At 47.3% G+C, this 25,542-nt stretch overlaps 1 protein-coding gene across 1 annotated transcript in view; it reads left to right on the top strand.

Moving 5' to 3' along the window:
* Positions 1–25,542, top strand: part of phldb2b (pleckstrin homology-like domain, family B, member 2b) — a 324,137-nt gene that overhangs the window by 258,831 nt on the left and 39,764 nt on the right. Inside the window, exons 17-18 of the mRNA XM_072259726.1 lie at positions 749–784; positions 14,604–14,790. Of these exons, the coding sequence (XP_072115827.1) occupies positions 749–784; positions 14,604–14,790 (223 nt within the window). The remainder of the gene's footprint in view (positions 1–748; positions 785–14,603; positions 14,791–25,542) is intronic.

The raw sequence follows: 25,542 nt of genomic DNA, 5'->3' as shown, positions 1-25,542 counted from the left end.
ATGAGGACACATCAGGTGAATACTGATTATTAGTGAGGCATTTTGCAGAAACAGGGCTTGGAATTGGAATTGGTTTATTATGATTACATGTTCTGAGAGTGAAAAGTTTGCCTTGTATACTGTTCATACAGGTCAGATCATTGAGGTAGAACAAGGTAAAACAATAACAATGCAGAATAAAGTGTAACAGCTCCAGGGAAAATCCAATGAAGGTGAATGGTGAGCTGCAAGATCATAATGAGGTAGGAGTGCATCATACAATACTCGGCAACCATTTAATAGTCTTATAACAGTGGGGTAGAAGCTATCCTGGAGCCCAGTGGAACATGCTTTAAGGCTTTTATATCTGGTGTGAAAATGGAAAATCAAAATGAGTTTTTCATCAGCTACATGCACAAATCGAGTGAAATAAAGGTACATTGAAAAACTTACAGCAGAATAAAGACACATAAATGCAGGCAACACACAATATCAATTATCAAACAGGTACAGACAACATCAATCATCACACGTACAGACAACACACAATATCAATCGTCACACGTACAGACAACACACAATATCAATTGGGATACAGCCAGTACGTGCATAATGTACAAAGGATTCCTGAACGTGGAACTGTGCTCATATTGTTCATAAGGTGTTGTCGTGTGACATGAAACAACGCTCGGTCAGTTCCTGAAATAGTTTTCAGTAGGCACTCAGAGTTCCTTGTTCTGACTTGATTTTCTTTTGCAAATCTTTCTAGGACCAGCCTTGCATTCGAAGGGGAATCGCAGGAAAGGTAAATACCCTGAAGTGAAAGTACTCAAGTAGATTTGAGTCTCGTTGGTGCCGGTTGGTATTGGGGTTGGCTCGGATAGTTTGTTACAGTGGGTTTGGGTGGCCGGGTGCAGACGCACCAGTGAATGCAGTGGGCTGTTGTTTTGCGAGTAGTTTCTGTAGTGGGCAGTTTCTTCACCTGAATTACAATATGGGGCAATGTTTTCTGTAAAGATCATGTCTGATCTCTAAATGTGGTTACAGCCCGTGGCTGCTCCTCTGAGAATAAATAAGAGAAAATCTGCAGATGCTGGAAATCCAAGCAACACACAGGAAATGCTGGAGGAACTCAGCAGGCCAGGCAGCATCCATGGAAAAGAGTTAATAGTCAATGTTTCAGGCCAAAGCCCTTTGCTGGGTACTGCCAAAGGGTTTTGGTGCGAAACATTGACTGTATTCGTTTTCTAGATGCTGCCTGGCCTGCTGAGTTCCTCCAGCATTTTATGCGCATTGCTGCTCCTCTGAGTGTCCTCGGTTTTCACAAGCATTTTGGTCCCATTTTTACCATTTGTATTCAGAATGTCTTCAGCTACTAGGTGCTGAAAATATTTGACCCTGGGCTTAGAGAGAAGCAGTTTTGTGTCATCATTAGTCTCTTACCAAAAACTTCAGTGAGAGCTTGTGTGAGGATTACTAAATTTCTGTCCATCTGCTTGGGAATTTCTTTTAACCAGAGGGAACTTTATGAGTAGAATAGGTAGAATCAGGGGCCACTTTACACAGGAGGTACTTAGTAAATTAGCCACTGAGTGAATTTCTGTATGTTTGTGGTCTTCTGCTGCTGTAGCCTGATCACTTTAGGGTTTAATGTGTGGTGCATTCAGAGATGCTCTTTTTCACACCACTGTTGTAACGTGTGGTTATTTGAGTTACTGTGCTTTCCTGTCAACTTGAACTGGTCTGGCCATTCTCCCCTCACCTCTCTCATCAACGAGGCGTTTTCACCTTGGATGTTTTTGTTTCTCACACCGTTCCTTGTAAACTCTGGAGACCGGTGTGTGAAAATCCCAAGAGATCAGCAGGCCTGAAATACTCAAAGCACCCCATCTGGCACCAACAATCATTCCATGGTCAAGATCTGTTAGATCACATTTCTTCCCCATTCTGATGTTTGGTCTGAACAACAACTGAACCTGTTAACCACACTTGCATGCTTTTGCAGGTGTCATATGAGTAATTTTTTCTGCCATATTAGAAATTTGCATTAATGAGCAGATGTACCTGGAAAAGTGACTGCTGAATATATTTTCAAGCCTAGTTTGGGATGAAAAATATAAAATAGTGTTTATCTAAATGGGTGTGTACTCCTTCAGTCTAAGGCTGTGTTGTGTACTTTAGCCAGTCAGACTTACTGAGCCTAGACCCTGTTTGGAGATGTTTCCTGTTTAGTATGTTTCAACAGCAAGACTTAAGTTGAATTAACTGTGCCATCCAATGGCAGCTGGAGCTGTGGATTTAATGGGCTCTGTGCCCGTATCTGTGCTGGGCTGGAGGATGTTTCCCTGGGACATTCGGTTTCTCAAGGTGGCCTCGAGAACCAACAGCAGTTAACACGATGCTATCACAGCTCGGGGCGTTCCAGAGATCATTTTGGGTGCCGTTCTTTAAGGGGTCTCTGTACATCCTTCCTGTGGCCTGCATGTATTTTTCCCGGGTCCTCGGGTTTCTTCCTACAGTCCAAGGATGTGCCGGTAGTTAAGTGGTCATTGTAAATTGACCGTGATTAGGTTAGGGTTAATCAGGATTGTAGGTTTGCTGGGGTGGTGTAGCTCGAAGGACTGGAAGGTCCCACTGTGCACTGTATCATTAAGTAGAATAAAACTGCAGTTTTAAACTTTTAACTAAAATGTTTTTAAAGTTATTTTGTTTCATGTGGTTTGAGATGAGGATATTAGAACATCAGAAAGTTTTTGACAAAACAGGCCATTCAGCCCAACAAAACTGGCCAGATTCCGATTCACATAGAGTGTTGAAATAACTATTGAGTTCAGATTTGAAAGTCTGTAAGGTTCTTCTCAGCTACACAACTACGTAGATTATTCCATGTGTCCACAACTCGCTGTGTAAAGAACTGCTTCCTGATGTTCATCTGAGATCTCCCTTTAACCAGTCTCCACCTACAGTCCGTGTCCTTGATGATGGATTAATAAAGAGATATTTCTGACAGCCACAGATGATTTTAGCAGAGCAGCCTTCCTTTCTCCATTCCCACTCCCAGCATTCCCAGATGGAAAACTGAAGGATTTATTGCACACGTCTCCCTGGCCTGTCCATGGATATCAACATCAGTTTCCAGCCTTTAAGCACCATATCACATGGTGCTTTGAACAAAAACTCGCCTTGAGCACATAGGTCAAAAGGTTGGTTAAAAAGCTACTTGTATTCTTAAAGAGGAAATGGGACGGAGGGTCTAAAGGAAAGAATAGAGCTATAGCTGTGTATAGAAGGGCTTTGGGGTGAACTAGAGGGTAGAATTGGGGGAGCATAAATAACACGCTGCAAGGACGTAGAAATAAGTAGAACAGAGATCACGGATGGATTGGACAGATGGATTATAATGGGGAACTGCTGCTGTCCTGATAGGACTTTGTTTGGTTTGGACCTATTGTTGATAGTAAAGCTTTGAAGAAAATGACCGAAAGGATTAAAACCTTAATGACCCTGTTTCAATCCTGACCTCTGATCTGTGTGTTTACACGTTCTCCCTGTGACTGCGTGGCGTCCCACTGGGAGATTCACTTTGCTCCCCATTGCAAAGATATGCTAGATGTTTGACGAACAAGCTGCCTTAAATTACCCAGAGTACTGTGTACATTTCTAGTTCTCCCATTACAGGAACGGGAGGCTTTGGAGAGGCTGCGGCAGGATGCTGCCTGGATTATAAGGAGAAGTTGGACAAACTTGGCTTGTTTTCTCTGGAGTGGCAGCAGTTGAGGTTATAAAATTATGAGAGGCATAGATGGGGCAGATGGCCAGTATTTTCTCCCCAAGGTCAAAGTGTCTAATACTACTGGGTAACGGGAGGTAGGTTAAAAAGAAAATATGCAGGGTACTTTTTTTTTAACAAAGGTTGGTAGGTGCCCAGGGTAGGCTGCCAGGGGCAGTAGTGAAAGCAGATATGAGGGTGGCATTTAGGAGGCTGTTAACCTGGCACAGAAACATGGCTATGGATCATGTGAAGCCCAAGAGATTTTGGTTACTTTGGCATCTGTACAGGAGGGTGACAGGAGAACTGGGCAGGATTCCCCACGTCACTGTCCCCAATCCCCAACCTGACTCATTCCCCACGTCACTGTCCCCAATCCTCAATCTGACTCATTCCCCACGTCACTGCCCCAATCCTCAATCTGACTCATTCCCCACGTCACTGTCCCCAATCCCCAATCTGACTCATTCCCCACGTCACTGTCCCCAATCCCCAACCTGACTCATTCCCCACATCACTGTCCCCAATCCCCAATCTGATTCATTCCCCACGTCACTGTCCCCAATCCCCAATCTGACTCATTCCCCGTGTCACTGTCCCCAATCCCCAATCTGACTCATTCCCCATGTCACTGTCCCCAATCCCCAATCTGACTCATTCCCCACGTCACTGTCCCCAATCCCCAATCTGACTCATTCCCCATGTCACTGTCCCCAATCCCCAATCTGACTCATTCCCCACGTCACTGTCCCCAATCCCCAATCTGACTCATTCCCCACGTCACTGTCCCCAATCCCCAATCCCCAATCTGACTCATTCCCCACATCACTGTCCCCAATCCCCAATCTGACTCATTCCCCACATCACTGTCCCCAAATCCCCAATCTGACTCATTCTCCACGTCACCGTCCCCAATCCTCAATCTGACTCATTCCCCACGTCACTGTCCCCAATCCCCAATCTGACTCATTCCCCACGTCACTGTCCTCAATCCCCAATCCCCAATCTGACTCATTCCCCACATCACTGTCCCCAATCCCCAATCAGACTCATTCCCCTCGTCACTGTCCCCAATCCCCATCTGACTCATTCCCCACGTCACTGTCCCCAATCCCCAATCCCCAATCTGACTCATTCCCCACGTCACTGTCCCCAATCCCCAATCTGACTCATTCCCCATGTCACTGTCCCCAATCCCCAATCTGACTCATTCCCCACGTCACTGTCCCCAATCCCCAATCTGACTCATTCCCCACGTCACTGTCCCCAATCCCCATCTGACTCATTCCCCACGTCACTGTCCCCAATCCCCATCTGACTCATTCCCCATGTCACTGTCCGTTAACCTTAACCTGGTCGTAACTCCCCTCACAGTCCCAAAACCAGCCCTAGTTGACAGTGAATCCGCCAATCTATGTGATATTGGGGTGTTGGAGGAATTGGAGCACCCAATGTCATGGGGATATCACGCACAGCACCTTGTGTCAGGTGGAACCCAGTTGTCCAGTGCTGTGAGGTAACATCTCTACCCACAGTGTCAGTATTACCTGACTTACCTGTGGGGAATGCAACCACAGTCTCCCATGTGACAGGAGGCATAGGGACCACCACACTATTAAGGAGATGGTTGGGGGAGACTTTGAGCTCTGAACAGAGACAATGGAGAGGCCAAGACATGACTGTGAGGTAGAGACATCAGTGAGCCGACATTCTGTTGTAGAAGGGTAGCAAAACAAAATGGTAGCTGGCCTAGGTTAGACACATATTGGACACCAGTGGCAATCGTTGGGAAGAGACCGTGCTGGCTGATTGTGCAGTAGAGACTGAGGGAGATCTGGTAGAGGCTTATAAGATTATGAGAGGCATAGCTATTCCCAAGGTTGAAATGTCTAATACCAGAGGGCGTGCAATAGAGGTGAGTGGGGGTAATTTTAAAGGAGATATGAGAGGCAATTTTTTAACTTGGAGTGCTGGGTGCCTGGGCTGCTGGTAGAGGCAGATACATACAAAATTTTTAAGAGATATTTAGATTGGCACATGAGTGTGAGGCAGATGAGGGGATATGGACAACGTGAAGGCAGAAGGGATTAGTTCGTACTTTGGCCCCAGAGGAACACTGTTTCATTTGGCTATATTCATGTATGGCTGAACGACAATTAAGTGTGAATCTTGGCCAAGAAGAATAGTCAAATGTTTGCCAGTTTGGCATGAGGTCAGAGGAGGCAGAATGATGACTCAAGGCTGTGGCAAGCACAGTGGGGGAAGAACAATAGAAATGTCATAGAAAGACATGTTCAAGTTCAGTTTTACTGCCATGAGCATGAAAATTAGCTGCAGTAACAAACATGATGGGGAAGAAACAACTAACCTTGAGATCAGGCTTGGGTAAGGTAAGTATCTGGGAAGCTCCTCTTTCTTCTTCGACGTCATTCTTCTTTCCTTGTCTATTACTGCACAGTGAGTTCAGTGGGAATGACCCCAGGTCACAGTTAGTGCAGTGACAATGGCCCCAGGGTACAGTCAGTCAGTGGGAATGACCCCAGTGCACAGTTAGTGCCCATGACCCCAGGGACAGTTAGAACAGTGAGAATGGCCCCAGGGTACAGTCAGTGAGAATGGCCCCAGGTCACAGTTGGTTTGGTGAGAATGGCCCCAGGTCACAGTTAGTCAGTGAGAATGGCCCCAGGGACAGTTAGAACAGTGAGAATGGCCCCAGGGTACAGTCAATGAGAATGGCCCCAGGTCACAGTTAGTCAGTGAGAATGGCCCCAGGGTACAGTTAGAACAGTGAGAATGGCCCCAGTGTACAGTTAGTCAGTGAGAATGGCCCCAGGTCACAATTAGTCAGTGAGAGTGGCCCCAGGTCACAGTTAGATTAGATTAGATTATGAGGACACTCAGTCCTCATTTATTGTCATTTAGAAATGCATGCATTAAGAAATGATACAATGTTCCTCTAGAATGATAGCACAGAAACACAGGACAGACCAAGACTAAAACTGACAAAACCACTTAATTATAACATATAGTTACAACAGGAGGAGGAGAAGATGGCAGTGTGATGCAGCTCGCAGCGGCCACTCCGGTGATGATGTCTGTAATCTGTCAAGTAGGGTGCCATGCACAATCCTGATTTGATGGAGGGAGACGTGAGAGTACTGAGGAACATCTGGAGAAACTTCTGAAATTCCTTTTTCGCTGCGGCTGTTACTGTGTGGTCCAGAATCTCTGGAGGGGAAAGCCCTGAGTCCTCGGCTTTGCTTGTTGCTCGGCGGCCGGGGCGGGGTCGAAACGCTCAGCAGAGATGGTGCTCGGTGCTCAGTGTCGGAGGGCTGGTCGGAGGCTCGAAGTTTTTGGACGGACTCAGAGTCGGCTGTGGTCGGATGCTTCCAATGCATCGGCAGTTGTCGGCGCCTGGAGGTTTACGGCAGGGAGGGTTTCTCCCTTCTGCCGCCTGCTATCCGGACTATCGGGAGCTGATCGGAACTTTGAGACCTTTTTTTACCGTTCCCATGGTCTGCTCTTTATCAAATTATGGTATTGCTTTGCACTGTTATAACTATATGTTATAATTATGTGGTCTTGTCAGTGTTAGTCTTTGGTTTGTCCTGTTTTTTTTTGTGATATCACTCCGGAGGAATATTGTATCATTTCTTAATACATGCATTTCTAAATGACAATAAACGAGGACTGAGTGTCCTCATAATCTATAATCTAACAGTGCAAAGCAATACCATAATTTGATAAAGAGCAGACCATGGGCATGGTAAAAAAAAGTCTCAAAGTCCCGATAGCCCATCATCTCCAGAAGACAGTAGAAGGGAGAAACTCTCCCTGCCGTGAACCTCCAAGTGCCACAAACTTGCCGATGCAGCACCATTGTAAGCACCTGACCGCAGCAGACCCTGAGTCCGTCCACTGAGCACGATCTCTGCGGAGCACTTCGACCCTGCCTTGGCCGCCGAGCAACAAGCAAAGCCAAGGACTTGGGGCCTTCCTCTCCGGAGATTCTGGATCACACAGTAGCAGCGGTAGCGAAGCAGGCATTTCAGAGGTTTCACCAGATGTTCCTCCGTGCTCTCACGTCCGTCTCCATCAAATCAGGATTGTGCATGGCACCCTACTTGACAGATAACAGACATCACCACCGGAGTGGCTGCGAGCTGCGTCGCGCCACCATCTTCTCCTCTCCAGTTAGTGAGAATGGCCCCAGGTCACAGTTAATAGCGAGAATGGCCCCAGGGACAGTTAGAACAGTGAGAATGTCCCCAGGGTACAGTTAGAACAGTGAGAATGACCCCAGGGTACAGTTAGAACAGTGAGAATGGCCCCAGGGTACAGTTAGTCAGTGAGAATAGCCCCAGGGTACAGTTAGAACAGTGAGAATGGCCCCAGGGTACAGTTAGTCAGTGAGAATAGCCCCAGGGTACAGTTAGTCAGTGGGAATGGCCCCAGGGTACAGTTAGTCAGTGAGAATGGCCCCAGGGTACAGTTAGAACAGTGAGAATGGCCCCAGGGTACAGTTAGTCAGTGAGAATGGCCCCAGGGTACAGTTAGTCAGTGGGAATGGCCCCAGGGTACAGTTAGTCAGTGAGAATGGTCCCAGGGTACAATTAGAACAGTGAGAATGGCCCCAGGGTACAGTTAGTCAGTGAGAATGGCCTCCGGGTACAGTTAGAACAGTGAGAATGGCCCCAGGGTACAGTTAGTCAGTGGGAATGGCCCCAGGGTACAGTTAGTCAGTGAGAATGGTCCCAGGGTACAGTTAGTCAGTGGGAATGGCCCCAGGGTACAGTTAGAACAGTGAGAATGGCCCCAGGGTACAGTTAGTCAGTGAGAATGACCCCAGGGTACAGTTAGTTAGTGAGAATGGCCCCAGGGTACAGTTAGTCAGTGAGAATGGTCCCAGGGTACAGTTAGAACAGTGAGAATGGCCCCAGGGTACAGTTAGTCAGTGAGAATGGCCCCATGGCACAGTTAGAACAGTGAGATTGACCCCAGGGTACAATTAGAACAGTGAGAATGGCCCCAGGGTACAGTTAGTCAGTGAGAATGACCCCAGGGTACAGTTAGAACAGTGCGAATGACCCCAGGGTATAGTTAGTCAGTGAGAATGGCCCCAGGGTACAGTTAGAACAGTGAGAATGGCCGGGTACAGTTAGTGAGAATGACCCCAGGGTACAGTTAGTCAGTGAGAATGGCCCCAGGGTACAGTTAGAACAGTGAGAATGACCCCAGGGTACAGTTAGTCAGTGAGAATGACCCCAAGGTACAGTTAGAACAGTGAGAATGGCCCCAGGGTACAGTTAGTCAGTGGGAATGGCCCCAGGGTACAGTTAGTCAGTGAGAATGACCCCAAGGTACAGTTAGAACAGTGAGAATGGCCCCAGGGTACAGTTAGTCAGTGGGAATGGCCCCAGGGTACAGTTAGAACAGTGAGAATGGCCCCAGGGTACAGTTAGTCAGTGAGAATGGCCCCAGGGTACAGATAGAACAGTGAGAATGGCCCCAGGGTACAGTTAGTCAGTGAGAATGGCCCCAGGGTACAGTTAGAACAGTGAGAATGGCCCCAGGGTACAGTTAGTCAGTGAGAATGGCCCCAGGGTACAGTTAGAACAGTGAGAATGGCCGCAGGGTACAGATAGAACAGTGAGAATGGCCCCAGGGTACAGTTAGAACAGTGAGAATGGCCCCAGGGTACAGTTAGTCAGTGGGAATGGCCCCAGGGTACAGTTAGAACAGTGAGAATGGCCCCAGGGTACAGTTAGTCAGTGAGAATGGCCCCAGGGTACAGATAGAACAGTGAGAATGGCCCCAGGGTACAGTTAGTCAGTGAGAATGGCCCCAGGGTACAGTTAGAACAGTGAGAATGGCCCCAGGGTACAGTTAGTCAGTGAGAATGGCCCCAGGGTACAGTTAGAACAGTGAGAATGGCCGCAGGGTACAGATAGAACAGTGAGAATGGCCCCAGGGTACAGTTAGAACAGTGAGAATGGCCCCAGAGTACAGTTAGTTAGTGAGAATGGCCCCAGGGTACAGTTAAAACAGTGAGAATGGCCCCAGAGGCTGTGTTGTGTTCTCTGTTTGAGAGGTGGGTATCCTGCGAGACCTGCATTCCCAGATAGCCACATCTGCACCAGGTGCACTGAGCGGCTCCTCAGAGATCGTGTTAAGGATCTGGAGCTGCAGCTCTGTGACCGTCGGCTCACACGGGAGACTGAGGAGATGATTTATAGGCGCTACAGGGAGGTCGTCACCTCTTGGTTGCAGGAGGCAGGTAACTGAGTGACTGTTATGAGAAGGAAGGGAAATGGAAGTCAGTGTGGAGTACTCCTGTGGCCAAGCCCCTCAGTAATGAGTATTGAGGGGGATGACCTACCAGGGGGAGCCACGGCGACCGAGTTTCTGGCACTGAGTCTGGCGCTGTGGCTCAGAGGAGAAGAGAGATGAAGAGGACTGCAGGAGATTCCACAGTCAGAGGGATAGAGACGAGATTCTGTGGGTGCAATAGGGCCACCTGCATGGTGTGTTGTCTCCCTGCTGCCAGGGTCAGGGATGTCTCAGGTTGGTCCACGGCATTCTAAAGGTGGAGGGTGATGCTGCATAACCAGGTGTCTTGGTACAGATTGGCACCAATGATACATGTAGGAAAGACGGGGAGGTTCTGAAGAGAGATTTAAATGAGTTGGGTAGGATGTGAAAAGCAGGGCCAGCAGGGTAGGTAATCTCTGGATTGTTGCCTGTGCCACGTGCCAGTGAGGGTAAGAATAGGAGCAACAGGCAGATAAACGTGTGGCTGAGAACTGGTGCAGGGGCAGCGGTTCAGATTTCTGGATCTTTGGGATCTCTTCTGGAGAAGGCGCGACCTGTGCAAGACAGACGGATTACATCTGAACCCAAGGGGGACCAATTTCCTTGCGGGCAGGTTTGCCAGAGCTGTTGGGGAAAGTTTAAACTAAATTGGCAAGGGGAAGGGAACCAAAGTGTTAGTGTTGAAGATGGAGCAGTTGGTTTGCAAACAGAGGCTTTGTGTAGTGAGAGTGCCAGCAACAGCAGGCTAATGATAGGGCAACATTACAGTCAACAGGATGAGTTGCAATGTAAAAGGGGGACAAAATCGAAAAGGGTGAATACAGAGCTGATTTATTTGAATGCACACAATATACAGAATAAGGTAAATGAACTTGTAGCACAGTTACAGATTGACATGTATGATGTTGTGGGCATCACTGAATTGTGGCTGGGAGATGATATAACAGGGAGCTTAATATCTACCGTGTCGAAAGGACAGACAGGAAGGCAGAGGGGTAGCAAGGTGTAGATCACTTGTGGATAGAGCTCAGAAACTGCAAGCGTAAGTAGACCCTGACGGGAGTTATGTAAAACTCTCCAAAGAGTAGCCAGGATGTGGGCTACAATTACAGTGGGAGATAGAAAAAGCTTGTCAAAAGGGCAATGTTACGATAGTCATGGGGGATTTCAATATACAGGTAGACTGGGAAAATCAGGTTCGTGCTGGATCCCAAGAGAGCGAATTTGTAGAATGCCTACGAGATGGCTTTTTAGAGCAGCTGGTGGTTGAGCCCACTAAGGAATCAGCTATTCTGGATTGGGTGTTGTGCAATGAACTGAAATTGATTACAGAGCTCAAGGTCAAGGGACAGTAATCATAATATCAAATTCACCCTGCAATTTGAGAGGGAGAAGCTAAAGTCAGATGTATCAGTATTGGTGATGGCATCCGTTAGTCTTGCGAGACCATGGATCAGCGCCTGGAAGGTTCCAGGGTGCAGGCCTGGGCAAGGTTGTCTGGAAGACCAGCAGTTGCCCATGCTGCAAGTCTCCCCTTTCCATGACACCGATGTTGTCCAAGGGAAGAGCAAGGGCCGATACAGCCTGGCACCAGTGTTGTCGCAGAAGTTGCCAGAACGAGGTTGAAGGCAACATCGGACTGCCTTAGGGACTCCAGCTCCGGATTTGTCCTTAGGGTTTACTCCCGAAGCCTCTCGCATGAGTGGGTATAGCTGCAAGGCAGCGGAGGTTTGAAATCAGAGTTTTTCCTCTCTTAGGTGGACTGCCTTCCCAGGCTGACAAGCTCCATCTACCCGAAGCACTGGTTTTCAGGCTCCAGGACCCGCCTTTGCCCCTTCTCCTGTCAGTAGAAACAGTTCCACCAGGCTTAGAGGCTAAGCCACATGAGAAGGCCAGGAGATGGACTTGGTTGTCAGAGGCTATTTGAGGTGCATGCCGTGAGGAGCACTTTTAGGTAGTGGGAGCTTGTCCCCACTACCACCCCTTGGCTTGACAACCTTAGGAACCTTAGGTATTACAGTGGAGTAAAGGGAAATACAGAGGCATGAGAGAGGAGCTGGCCAAAGTTGATTGGAAGGGAACGTTAGCAGGGATGATGGCAGAAAAGCTGGAGTTTCTGGGAGAAATTTGGAAGATACAGGATAGATACATCCCAAAGAAGAAAAAGTTTTCTAAAGGCAATTTGACACAACTTTGGCTGACAATGGAAGTCAAAGGCAACAGAAAAGCTGAAGAGAGGGCAGATAATAGGGCAAAAAATAGTGGGAAGTGAGAGGATTGGGAAGATGTTAAAAAACAACAGAAGGCAACTAAAAATGTCATAAAGGGAGAAAAGAAGAAAAGGTGTAAGCTAGCCAATTATATTAAAGAGGATACCAAAAGTTTTTTAGATAAGGAGCCCAAAAGAGTATATAAAGAATAAAAGAGAGACAATAGTAGATACCAGTCTACTGGAAAATGATGCTGAAGATGTAGTAATGGGGGACAAGGAAATGGCGGACAAAACTGATAAGCATTAGTCTTCACTATGGACAACACTTGCAGTATGTCAGAAGTTCGAGAGTGTCAGGTGGCAGAAATGAATGAAGTTGCTATCACTAGGGAGAAGGTGCTTGGGAAATTGAAAGGTCTGAGGGTAGATAAGTCACCTGGACCAGATAGTGTACACCTCAGGATTCTTAAAGAGGTGGCTGAAGAGATTGTGGAGATATTAGTAATGATCTTTATAGATTCAGGCATGGTTCTGGAGCACTGGAAAATTGCAAATGTCACTCCACCTTTCAAGAAGGGAAAGAGGCAGAAGAAAAGAAATTATAGGCCAATTAGTCTGACCTCAGTGGTTGGGAAGATTTAGGAAATTTTAAGCATGTGGTTTCAGGATATCCAAAAGCATATGATAAGATAGGCCACAGTCAGCATGGGTTCCTTTAGGAAAAGTCTTGCCTGACAAATCTGTTGGAATTATTTGAAGAAGTAACACGCAGTATAGACAAAGGAGTATCAGTGGATTTTGTGTACTTGAAGGCCTTTGACAAGAGGCTGTTAACAATTTAAGAGCCCAGGGTATTAAAGGAAGGATATTAGTATAGATAGAATATTGGCTGATTGTCAGGAGACAAAGGCTGGAAATAATGGGAGCATTTTCTGCTCAGCTGCCAGTGACTGGTGGTGTTCAACGGGGGTCTGTGCTAGGACAGATTCTTCTTATGTTCTATGTCAATGATTTGGATGATGTAATTGATGTAATTTAGATAACATATCATCCAAAAATTTGTGGCCAAGTTTGCGGATGATACAAAGATAGGTGGAGGGGCAGGTAGTGTTGAGAAAGCAGGGAGCTGCAGAAAGGCTTAGTCAGATTAGGAGAATGGGCAAAGTGGCAGATGAAATACGGTGTTGGGAAGTGGACAGTCATGCACTTTGGTAGAACAAATAAAAGAGTAGAGTATTTTCTAAATGGAGAAAAAATTTAAAAATTTGAGGTACAAAGGGACTTAGGAGTCCCCATGCAGGATTCCTAAAGGTTAATTTGCATGTTGAGTCAGTGGAGAGGAAGTGCAGTGTTCGCATTCATTTGGAGAGGACTAGAATACAAAAGCAAGGATATAATGCTTTGGTTTTATAAAGTACTGGTAAGGTCTCACTTGAAGTATTGTGAGCAGTTTTTGGGCTCCTTATCTAAGAAAGGATGTGCTGACATCAGAGAGGGTGCAGAGGAGACTGACAGGAATGATTCTGGGATTGAAAGGATTATTGTTTAAGACTGATTGAGACTCTGGGCCTATACTCACTGGAATTCAGAAGAATGAGGGGTGATCTCATTGAAACTTATCGAATATTGAAAGGCCTTGATGGAGTGGATGTGGAGTGGATGTTTCCTGTGGTGGGGGAGTCTAAGACCAGAGGGCACAGCCTCAGCATAGTGGGATGTTCATTTAGAACGGAGGTGAGGAAGAATTCTTTAGCTGGAGAGTGTGAATCTGTGGAATTCCTTGCCACAGCTGGCTGTGGAAACCAAGTGATTGGGTGTATTTAAGGCAGAAGTTGATAGGTTCTTGATTAGTCAGGGCATGAAGGGGAGAAGGCAGGGAATTGGGTCTGAGAGGAAAACAGATCAGCCATGATGGAACATAAAATAAATTTTTCATAACTTACGTGACAAAATAAACAAAAATATAATAGATATAACATTGGTGCACATTGAGGGAAATATACACCGAGATAGAATTAGGTTATTCCAGTCAGTTCATGACCAGGATGGTAATGGGAAAAAAGCTGTTGTTGAAGGTTGACATGTTGGTCTCTGGGCTCTTGTACGTCCTGGCCAATGGCAGCATTGAGAAGAAGGCATGGCCCGGATGATGTGTGGCTCTTTCCTGAGGCATTATCATCCGTGCAACAACAGATACGGGGCCTCACCACAGTTATGGTTGGAGTTGGGCTTAAGGGGCTGCCTTGCCCTGAGTCCAGCAGTCACAATTGGTCTGATTTGTGCCTGGTTTGTTCTGTAGATTGACCAAGATATTGTTTTGTGCCCCCTCAGGACCCCGGCTTCACCGTGCCAATGAGGAGCAGAGAGTGAAATCCCAGGTCCAAGCTCGTACTGGGCTGGAACACACCCTCTGTACTGACAATGGCTGCAAGGACAGCACCTTTGATGCCCTCAGCTTGGACAGCTCCGACAGTGCAGACACCAACTTGTCTGCGTGTTCCCCTGACAATATTTCCAGGTAAAAGTTGTCTGGATTACTGGGGTGATGATGGAAACAAATACAATAGAGGTTTGATGAGGCTCTTAGATAGACACATGAATTTGCAGAGAAAGGAGAAATATGGTTCATGTACAGGCAGAGGGGATTCATTTATTTCTTCAACGGTTTGAACGGTGCACGACTACACAAGCGCGTGGATGTCAGCCAGTGAGAACAGCGAGAAGAGTTTAAAAAGACAGGTTTATACAAGGGGCATTGGAGGAGTGGGCGATGGATTAGAGGGAGATAGAGTAGGAAGGCTTTGGCTCAACGGAGCTTTGGCGATAAAGGGTCGAGGCGAGGTAGGTTATCTGTGTAGAATACAGACAGGAAGAATGTGTGTGAGGCCAGTTTTCTGTGCCTGGTGTCAGATGTGGGAGGTCCGAGAGACTCCCAGCCTCCCGGACGGCCACATCTGCACAAGATGCATTGAGCTGCAGCTCCTTAGGGACTGCGTTAGGGAACTAGAGATGCAGCTCGATGACCTTCGTCTGGTCAGGGAGAGTGAGGAGGTGATAGAGAGGAGCTACAGGCAGCTGGTCACACCGGGGCCTCAAGAGACAGGTAAGTGGGTAACAGTCAGGAGAGGGAAGGGCAAGAGTCAGATACTAGAGAGTACCCCTGTGGCTGTCCCCCTTAGCAATAAGTACTCCTGTTTGAGTACTGTTGGGGGAGACGGCCTACCTGGGGGAAGCAACAGTGGTCGCGCCTCTGGCACAGAGTCTGGCCCTGTGGCTCAGAAGGGTAGGGAAAGGAAGAGGATGGCAGCAGTGATAGGGGACTCTATAGTTAGGGGGTCAGACAGGCGTTTCTGTGGACGCAGGAAAGAAACACGGATGGTAGTTTGCCTCCCAGGTGCCAGGGTCCGGGATGTTTCTGATCACGTCCACGATATCCTGAAGTGGAAAGGAGAACAGTCAGAGGTCGTGGTACATATTGCAGACATCCCACCCTGCAAAAACTCATTTCAGGGAAGTATCACCACCCCCCCCCCCGACTCCCCCCCACCCTGGGTCAACCTCCAAGGGTGTATGTAATACTTTGTTTAGTGATTTTGTCTAATCTGTAAACCAAGTTGGGTATATGCAGAAAATGTGACATTAAAATATGTACTTATATTATCACGTTTAATCTATTACAACTTTAAACAAGTCTACAGGGAGTTTGGCGTTATCATGTAGGACATCAATAGAGTAGCTCCTTAGCAGCCAGCCAGCTAGTTTAAATAACGTTAGCTATGCTAATGAATGAATGACACCTGTTAAACTCAACTGAACATGTCTTGTACATTTTCACCCACCACGGGCCATAGAAAAGTCACTGTTGTAAACAGTGCAGCGAGCAACACTGTCATTATTTCTGAGGTCGACTGTAAAGCCCGCCCACAGAGAAAACTGATAGGTCTACTTAGCATGAAGACAGACCAATCAGGATGCTCCCTCTCGCTCTCCCTCTCCAGGATATTGTATATAATTTTCGGGCATCAGGGAGCTGCTATCGATATGCCGGAGACTCCCGGAACTTCCGGGAGAGGTGGGATGTCTGATATTGGTACCAACGACGTAGGTAGAAAAAGGGAGAAGTCCTGAAAACAGACTACAGGGAGTTAGGAAGGAAGTTGAGAAGCAGGACCTCAAAGGTAGTCACCTCAGGATTACTGCTTGTGCCACGTGACAGTGAGTATAGGAAAAGAATGAGGTGGAGGATAAATGCATGGCTGAGGGATTGGAGCAGGGGACAGGGATTCAGAATCTGGATCATTGGGACCTCTTTTGGGGCAGGCGTGACCCGTACAAAAAGGACGGATTGCACTTGAATCCCAGGGGGACCAATATCCTGGCAGGGAGTTTTGTTACCGTTACTGGGGAGAGTTTAAACTAGAATTGCTGGGGGGATGGGAACCGAACTCATGTGACAGAGGACAGGGAGGTTGGGTCACAAATAAAGAAAGCTTGGAGACAGTGCGAAAGGGAGGATAGGCAGGTGATAGAGAAGGGACGCGCTCAGACCGATGGTTTGAGATGCGTCTATTTTAATGCGAGGAGTATTACGAATAAAGCAGATGAGCTTAGAGTGTGGATCAGCACTTAGAGCGATGATGTTGTGGCCATTACAGAGACTTGGATGGCTCAGGGGCAGGAATGGCTACTTTAAGTGCCAGGCTTTAGATGTTTCAGAAAGGACAGGGAGGGAGGCAAAAGAGGTGGGGGCGTGGCACTGTTGATCAGAGATAGTGTCATGGCTGCAGAAAAGGAGGAAGTCATGGAGGGATTGTCTACTGAGTCTTTGTGGGTGGAAGTTAGAAACAGGAAGGGGTCAATAACTCTACTGAGTGTTTTTTATAGACCGCCCAATAGCAACAGGGACATCAAAGAGCAGATAGGGAGAAAGATTCTGCAAAGGTGTAATAATAACAGGGTTGTTGTGGTGGGAGATTTTAATTTCCTAAATATTGATTGGCATCTCCCTAGAGTGAGGGGTTTAGATGGGGTGGAGTTTGTTAGGTGTGTTCAGGAAGGTTTCTTGACACACTATGTAGATTAGAGGAGAGGTTGTACTTGATCTGGTATTGGGAAATGAACCTGGTCAGGTGTCAGGTCTCTCAGTGGGAGAGCATTTTGGAGATGGCGATCACAATTCTACCTCCTTTACCATAGCATTGGAGAGGGATAGGAACAGACAAGTTAGGGAAACGTTTAATTGGAGTAAGGGGAAATATGAAGCTATCAGGCAGGAACTTGGAAGCATAAATTGGAAACAGATGTTTCAGGGAAACGTACGGAAGAAATGTGGCAAATGTACAGGGGATATTTGCATGGAGTTCTGCATAGGTACATTCCAATGAGACAGGGAAAGGATAGTAGGGTACAGGAACCACAGTGTACAAAGGCTGTTGTAAATCTAGTCAAGAGGAAAACAAGAGCTTATGAAAGGCTCAGAAAACTAGGTAATGATTGGAATCTGGAAGATTATAAAGCTAGCAGTAAGGAGCTTAAGAATGAAATAAGGAGAGCCAGGAGCGACCGTGAGAAGGCCCCGGCGAGCAGGATTAAAGAAAACCCCAAGGCATTCTACAAGTATGTGAAGAGCAAGAGGATATGACGCAAGAGAATAGGACCAATCAAGTGTGACAGTGGAAAAGTGTGTATGGAACTGGAGGAAATAGCAGAGGTACTTAATGAGTACTTTGCTTCAGTATTCACTACGGCAAAGGATCTTGGCAATTGTAGGGATGACTTGCAGTGGACTGAAAAGTTTGAACATGTAGATATTAAGGAAGAGGATGTGCTGGAGCTTTTGGAAAGCATTAAGTTGGATAAGTCACCAGGACTGGATGGGATGTACCCCAGGCTACTGTGGGAAGCGAAGGAGGAGTTTGCTGATCCTCTGGCAATGATATTTGCATCATCAGTGAGGACAGGAGAGGTTCCGGATTGGAGGGTTGTGGATGTTGTTCCCTTATTCAAGAAAGGGAGTAGAGATAGCCCAGGAAATTATAGGCCAGTGAGTCTTACTTCAGTGGTTGGTAAGTTGATGGAGATGATCCTGAGAGGAAGGATTTATGAACATTTGGAGAGGCATGATATGATTAGGAATAGTCAGCATGGCTTTGTGAAAGGCAGGTCGTGCCTTACAAGCCTGATTGAATTTTTTGAGGATGTGACTAAACACATTGATGAAGGTAGAGCAGTAGATGTAATGTATATGGATTTCAGCAAGGCATTTGGTAAGGTACCCCATGCAAGGCTTATTGAGAAAGTAAGGAGGCATGGGATCCAAGGGGACATTGCTTTGTGTATCCAGAATTGGTTTGCCCACAGAAGGCAAGGAGTGGTTGTAGATGGGTCATATTCTTCATGGAGGTTGGTGACCAGTGGTGTGCCTCAGGGATCTGTTCTGGGACCCCTACTCTTCGTTTTTTTTATAAATGACCTGGATGAGGAAGTGGAGGAATGGGTTAGTAAATTTGCCGATGGCACAAAGGTTGCGGTGTTGTGGATATTGTGGAAGGCTGTCAGAGGTTACAACGGGACATTGGTAGGATGCAAAACTGGGCTAAGAAGTGGCAGATGAAGTTCAACACAAATAAGTGTGAGGTGGTTCTTTTTGGTAGGTCAAATATGATGGCAGAATATAGTATTAGTGGTAAGACTCTTGGCAGTGTGGAGGATCAGAGGGATATTGGGGTCCGAGCCCATAGGACACTCAAAGTTGCTGTGCAGGTTGACTCTATGGTTAAGAAGGCATACGGTACATTGGCCTTCATCAATTGTGGGATTGAGTTTAAGAGCCTAGAGGTAATGCTGCAGCTGTATAGGACGCTGGTCAGACCCCACTTGGAGTACTGTGCTCAGTTCTGGTCGACTCACTACAGGAAGGATGTAGAAACCATAGAAAGGGTTCAGAGGAGATTTACAAGAATGTTGCCTGGATTGGGGAGCATGCCTTATGAGAATAGGTTGAGTGAACTCGGCCTTTTCTCCTTGGAGCGACGGAGGATGAGAGGTGACCTGATAGAGGTGTACAAGATAATGAGAGGCATTGATCATGTGGATAATCAGAGGCTTTTCCCCATGGCTGAAATGGCTAGCACAAGAGGGCACAGTTTTAGGGTGCTTGGAAGTAGGTACAGAGGAGATGTCAGGCGTAAGTATTTTACCCAGAGAGTGGTGAGTGCATGGAATGGGCTGCCGGCAACTGTGGTGGAGGGGATACGATAGGGTCTTTTAAGAGACTCCTGGATAGATACATGGAGCTCAGAAAAACAGAGGGCTATGGGTAACCCTAAGTAATTTCTAAGGTAAGGACATGTTCGACACAGCTTTGTGGGCCGAAGGGCCTGTATTGTGCTGTAGGTTTTCTATGTTTCTATGTTTTTATTTGATTTGGCTTTATGCTCAGCTCAGGTATCATGGGATGAATAGCCTGTTCTAGTAGTAGGGAGACAGAGCATTAGTACTGTGTAGAATGAATTTCTCAGTCCATTGTATAGTGATTCTCCCACCCCCTCACTCCCTGCTGCTGAATCCCTCATGTACCAGTCACTTGTCAGCTAGTTTCCCAATTACCTTTCTTCCGTAAATCTGATCCCAGATTCTGGTGCCTGCTGTCACATACAAGACTAGTAACCCATTATCACATCAAAGTTGCTGGTGAACGCAGCAGGCCAGGCAGCATCTCTAGGAAGAGGTACAGTCGACGTTTCAGGCCGAGACCCTTCGTCAGGACTAACTGAAGGAAGAGTGAGTAAGAGATTTGAAAGTTGGAGGGGGAGGGGGAGATCCAAAATGATAGGAGAAGACAGGAGGGGGAGGGATGGAGCCAAGAGCTGGACAGGTGATTGGCAAAAGGGATATGAGAGGATCATGGGACAGGAGGTCCGGGGAGAAAGACGGGTGGGGGGGGAACCAGAGGATGGGCAAGGGGTATATTCAGAGGGACAGAGGGAGAAAAAGGAGAGTGAGAGAAAGAATGTGTGTATAAAAATAAGTAACAGATGGGGTACAAGGGGGAGGTGGGGCATTAGCGGAAGTTAGAGAAGTCAATGTTCATGCCATCAGGTTGGAGGCTACCCAGACGGAATATAAGGTGTTGTTCCTCCAACCTGAGTGTGGCTTCATCTTTCAATTAGTTTCTTCCTTCAGTTAGTCCTGACGAAGGGTCTCGGCCCGAAACGTCTACTGTACCTCTTCCTAGAGATGCTGCCTGGCCTGCTGCGTTCACCAGCAACTTTGATGTGTGTTGCTTGAATTTCCAGCAACTGCAGAATTCCTGTTGTAACCCATTATCACCGTGCTTATGGCTGACGGCTGTTTGAGGAGTGGCCTTGTGACCTTGTGACCTCGTTCTGCCTCCCCTTCCCACCAGAGTCATTCTCTCCCACCACAGTCATCCCCTCCCCCCGCAGTCAGTCTCTCCCACCAATGGTCATTCTCTCCCACCAATGGTCAGTCTCTCCCCCTGCGGTCAGTCTATCCCACCAGTGGTCAGTCTCTCCCCTCATGATCAGTCTCTCCCCCCACAGTCAGTCTCTCCCCCAGTGGTCAGTCTCTCCCACCAATGGTCATTCTCTCCCCTCATGGTCAGTCTTTCCCCCCATGGTCAGTCTCTCCCACCATGGTTAGTCTCTCCCACCAACGGTCGTCTCCCCCACCAACGGTCAGTCTCTCCCACCAATGGTCAGTCTCTCCCCTGCAATCAGTCTCTCCCTCCGCGGTCAGTCTCTCCCACCAATGGTCATTCTCTCCCCTCACGGTCAGTCTCTCCCCCTGCGGTCAGTCTCTCCCACCAGTGGTCATTCTCTCTCCTCATGGTCAGTCTCTCCCACCATCAGTCAGTCTCTCCCCCTGCGGTCAGTCTCTCCTCCCCCTGCGGTCAGTCTCTCCCACCAACAGTCAGTCTCTTCCCCCGCGGTCAGTCTCTCCTCCCCCTGCGGTAGGTCTCTCTCACCAATGGTCATTCTGTCCCACCGCGGTCAGTCTTTCCCTCTGTGGTCAGTCTCTCCCACCAATGGTCATTCTCTCCCACCAACGGTCAGTCTCTCCCACTGCAGTCAGTCTCTCCCACCAATGGTCATTCTCTCCCCTCAGGGTCATTCTCTCCCCTCAGGGTCAGTCTCTCCCCCCGCAGTCAGTCTCTCCCACCAATGGTCATTCTCTCCCCTCACGGTCAGTCTCTCCCCCTGCGGTCAGTCTCTCCCACCAGTGGTCATTCTCTCTCCTCATGGTCAGTCTCTCCCACCAACAGTCAGTCTCTCCCCCTGCGGTCAGTCTCTCCCACCAATGGTCATTCTGTCCCACCGCGGTCAGTCTTTCCCTCTGTGGTCAGTCTCTCCCACTGCAGTCAGTCTCTCCCACCGATGGTCAGTCTCCCCCCCTGCGGTCAGTCTCTCCCACCACAGTCAGTCTCTCCCCCTGCGGTCAGTCTCTCCCACCACAGTCAGTCTCTCCCACTGCAGTCAGTCTCTCCCACCGATGGTCAGTCTCCCCCCCTGCGGTCAGTCTCTCCCACCACAGTCAGTCTCTCCCCTCTGCTGTCGGGCAGAAGATACAAAAACTTGAGAACATGTACTAGCTAGGCTCACAGACAGTTTGTCTTGCTGTTAGAAGGCTCTTGCATGATAAAGATGAACTCTTGATCTCACTGTCTACCTTGTGGTGGCCCTTGTACCTAATGATCCTGTCTGCTTGTACTGTATTTGGTTTCTGCAACACGACATTCTGCATTCCATTTCCTTTTCTACTACCCTGGTGTCATTGTGATTTGAATGATAACATGCAAACAAAGGTTTTTCATTATATCTCAGTACGTATGACAAGAATACACCAGTTACCTCCCTATCCTCTGGCTCCATCCTGCTCGAAGATCTCTCTGCTCCTCCAGCTCCGACCTCTGCATGTCTTCCCGCTTCCTTGCAATCATTGTGAATGTTCACAATGACAGGTAACAAGAGTAAGGTGCTGTGAGCTCTGGCACAGACTAGCCCAGAAGGACCAACAAAGATAGTGTATCTTTGCTGGGCATGTAGGGGTGTAAGTTACGTGGTCATTTCCCAATGTTTTCTGTAGGTGTAAGCAGGCAAGGTCAAAGCTCAAAGAGAGACGGATGGGCATTTCGTCGAGGATTTTAAAAAGGGAAAGGAAACTAGACATGCGAAGACAGTTTTCAAAGAAACATTCCCCTTTCCTTGACGTCACTCCCTGTCTCTCATCTTTCTTTCTTCCTCTGTCTCTCATTTCTCTCTCCCCATCTATCTCCATCTATCATTCACCTGCCACTGAAATCCTACTCCACCCTCCCTCTCCTTCTGGACCTATCGGCTGTCTTTCACCACTCCTCAGTCCACCAATCACTCCAGTCCTGTCTCACTCCCCCTTTCCTCTTTACACTGGCAGCTTCCCTAGCCCCTCATAAGACATAGGAGCAGAATAAGGCCACTCGGCCCATTGAGTCTGCTGTGCCATTCCATCATGCTTGATTTATTAACCCCCTCAACCCCATTCTCCTGGCTTCTCCCCGTAAGTTTTGATGCCCTGTCTAATAAGCAATCTATCAACATCCGCTTTGAATATACCCAATGACTTTACTTCCACAGCCATTTGTGGCAATGAATTCCACAGATTCACCACCCTTGGGCTAAAGAAATTTCCTCTCCAATGCTAGCAGATGTTTCCTAGGAACCCGAAATTGCTCACAAAATTGCTCGGTCCTGATGCAGGGATTGGACAATTCCTCTACCCCCATAGATTCTACTCGATCTGCTGAGTTCCTTCAGCAGATTGCTCATTGATCCCAAAGATGAGTTGTTTTAGGAGGTACAGAGAGAGGCAGGTTGAAAGGGAGCAATTAATAAATCTCCTGGTACATATGTCAGAGTTTGTCTGGACAGTTGCCACAATCTTGATGTGATCTCACTACCCTAAGTTCCAACACTGGTCACTTGGAGCTTCATCCTGACAAAATCTGTTGTACGGAGAGTGAGATTGGACTCAACCCAGTAATTCTAAGATGCTGTCACCAGACCAAGGTGATGTTTGATGGGCCACATATGTTCACAAGAAAAGGACCTGCAGCAGCTGTTGTCTCCAAACACCAAACTGCTGGAGATTGAAGTTCCTAATTGGTTAAGTATGGGGCTAATCTTTGTAGTTTGTAATTTGAAGCGGTAAGAAACATCTGCAAGATGGTTGTGGGTAACATAATGAGGCTTTTGAGATCTGTCAGCAAATGGCCTAGTCTAGCTTTCATTGACTTTTAAGTTAAGGAATGGAAGCCGGAATATTTCCTACTTCACTTCATTTCACGTGGTAATTTCAGTGCACCATATTATTACAGTTCAGCCAGGAAGCTAACCTGGGATGTAGAGGAGTACGGCACAGGGGGGTCCTTAGCCTCACAATGTCTGTGCTGTACATGATGTCAAGTTAAACCAAATCTCTCCTACCCGTATGTGATCCATTTCCCTCCACCTCTGCATATTCATTTGTCTATCTAACTGCCTTTCAGTTGTCTGCTTCGAGCATCACTCTTAGCAGCCTGGTCCAGGCACTCTGCAAAAAGCATCCCATACATCTCCTTAAAACTCAGGTAAACTGCACATCCTATTGTCCTTGACATTTCTACACTGGGAAAAAGAATCTGACTGTCTTCTCTACCTCTGTCTCCATCTGTTCCTTTCCATTTATTATCTCTGTTATTGTTCCCAGTTGGTCAGTCTGACATCTCGAAGCATTTGAAAGTGAATGAATTGATGAAATAATGTTGCTTGCTATTGAATATTTTCAAACTCCTTTCTCACCACGGCTTTTCCACGGACATACAGAGAACATTTTAACATTTACAGATTTGCGGATCACTCTGTTTGTTCCAGGGATGGATGATGGAGGTGGACATTGTACACCAGTACTGAGGGAGAGATGTACTCTATTTCAGGAGAAACAATGTGTGCTCTCAGCTGAACCTGAAAGATCTCAGGGACAAGGGAACATTCCCTGATGATCTGGGCTACTGTTTAACACCCACCCTGCAGAAAGCCAAACAGTGGTCATTGTTGCTTTCTATTTCCTGAGCCTTACTCTGTGTAAAGTTTCAACACTATAATGCTGTCTGCCCTTCAAATGCGTTTGAAATACTCAACTGGCCAGGCTGTGTCCATGGGAAGAGAAACAGAGTCACAACAAAGGCTCCTCAACCTGACACATTAACACTGATGCTGCCTGACCTGCTCAGCATTTTAGATTGCCAACATCTGCAGTTTTGCTTTTGGTTTTCATTTCAAAAGTACTTTGCTGGATGAGAAATCCCGAGGAAGGCAAAGGCATCACATCTTTGAACTGACTTTCATAGCAGGGATTCCCCAATCCTCAGACAACGATATAGCATGTTTATACTCAGCCACTGCATTTTATTTACTTATTGAGATTCTACACGGGACAGGCATTTCCGGCCCTTTGAGCCGTGCTGCCCAGCAACCCCAGATTTAACCCAGCCTAATCATGGACAATTTACAATGACCAATTAATCTACCAGCCAGTGCATCCTGGACTGTGGGAGGAAACCCACGCGGTCACAGGGAGAACGTATTAACTCCTTACAGGCCGCGGCTGGGATTGAACCCAGGTCACCTGCACTGTAAAGCAGTGTGCTAACCACAATGCTACCGTGTCATTGATATTAAATCTACTCTGTCTATAACCTATGTGATTAGCCATCCTGAAAGCAGGAATGTTTCGATCTTGCTTGAACTCTGACGTCTGGTGTAAAACGAGCAGGGAGTGAAGCAGATGGAGACATAAGAGACAGCAAATGCAAGAAGCTGGAACAACACAAAAGTACTGTAGAGAATCAGTAGGTCAGGCGGCATCTGGGAGGGAAAATCGACAATGTTTGGGTCGAGACCCTTCTTCTAGGCTGGGAGGTGACAAAGGTCTGAAAAGGGTAGAATCCTAGTTACTAACTGTTGTAATTCTCCTCCCCATTCCCACACCAACCTGCCTGTCCTTGGCCTCCTCCACTGCAAGAGTGAGGTTAAATATAGACTGGAGGACAAGCATCTGATATTGCACCTGGGTAGTCTTATTACCTGGCAGTGTGAACATTGAAGTCACAAATTCCATATAACCTCCACTCTTTGCCCCTCTCTCCTCCTGATCTACCCCCATTCTTCCTATACCCACCACAGCACCCCATCACTCTATTTCTTTCCCCTCTTCCACCCACTCCATCTGCCCA

Source organism: Mobula birostris, chromosome 6, assembly GCF_030028105.1.
Source record: "Mobula birostris isolate sMobBir1 chromosome 6, sMobBir1.hap1, whole genome shotgun sequence".
NCBI lineage: Eukaryota > Metazoa > Chordata > Chondrichthyes > Myliobatiformes > Myliobatidae > Mobula > Mobula birostris.
This window is presented reverse-complemented; position numbering and strand designations above follow the sequence as displayed.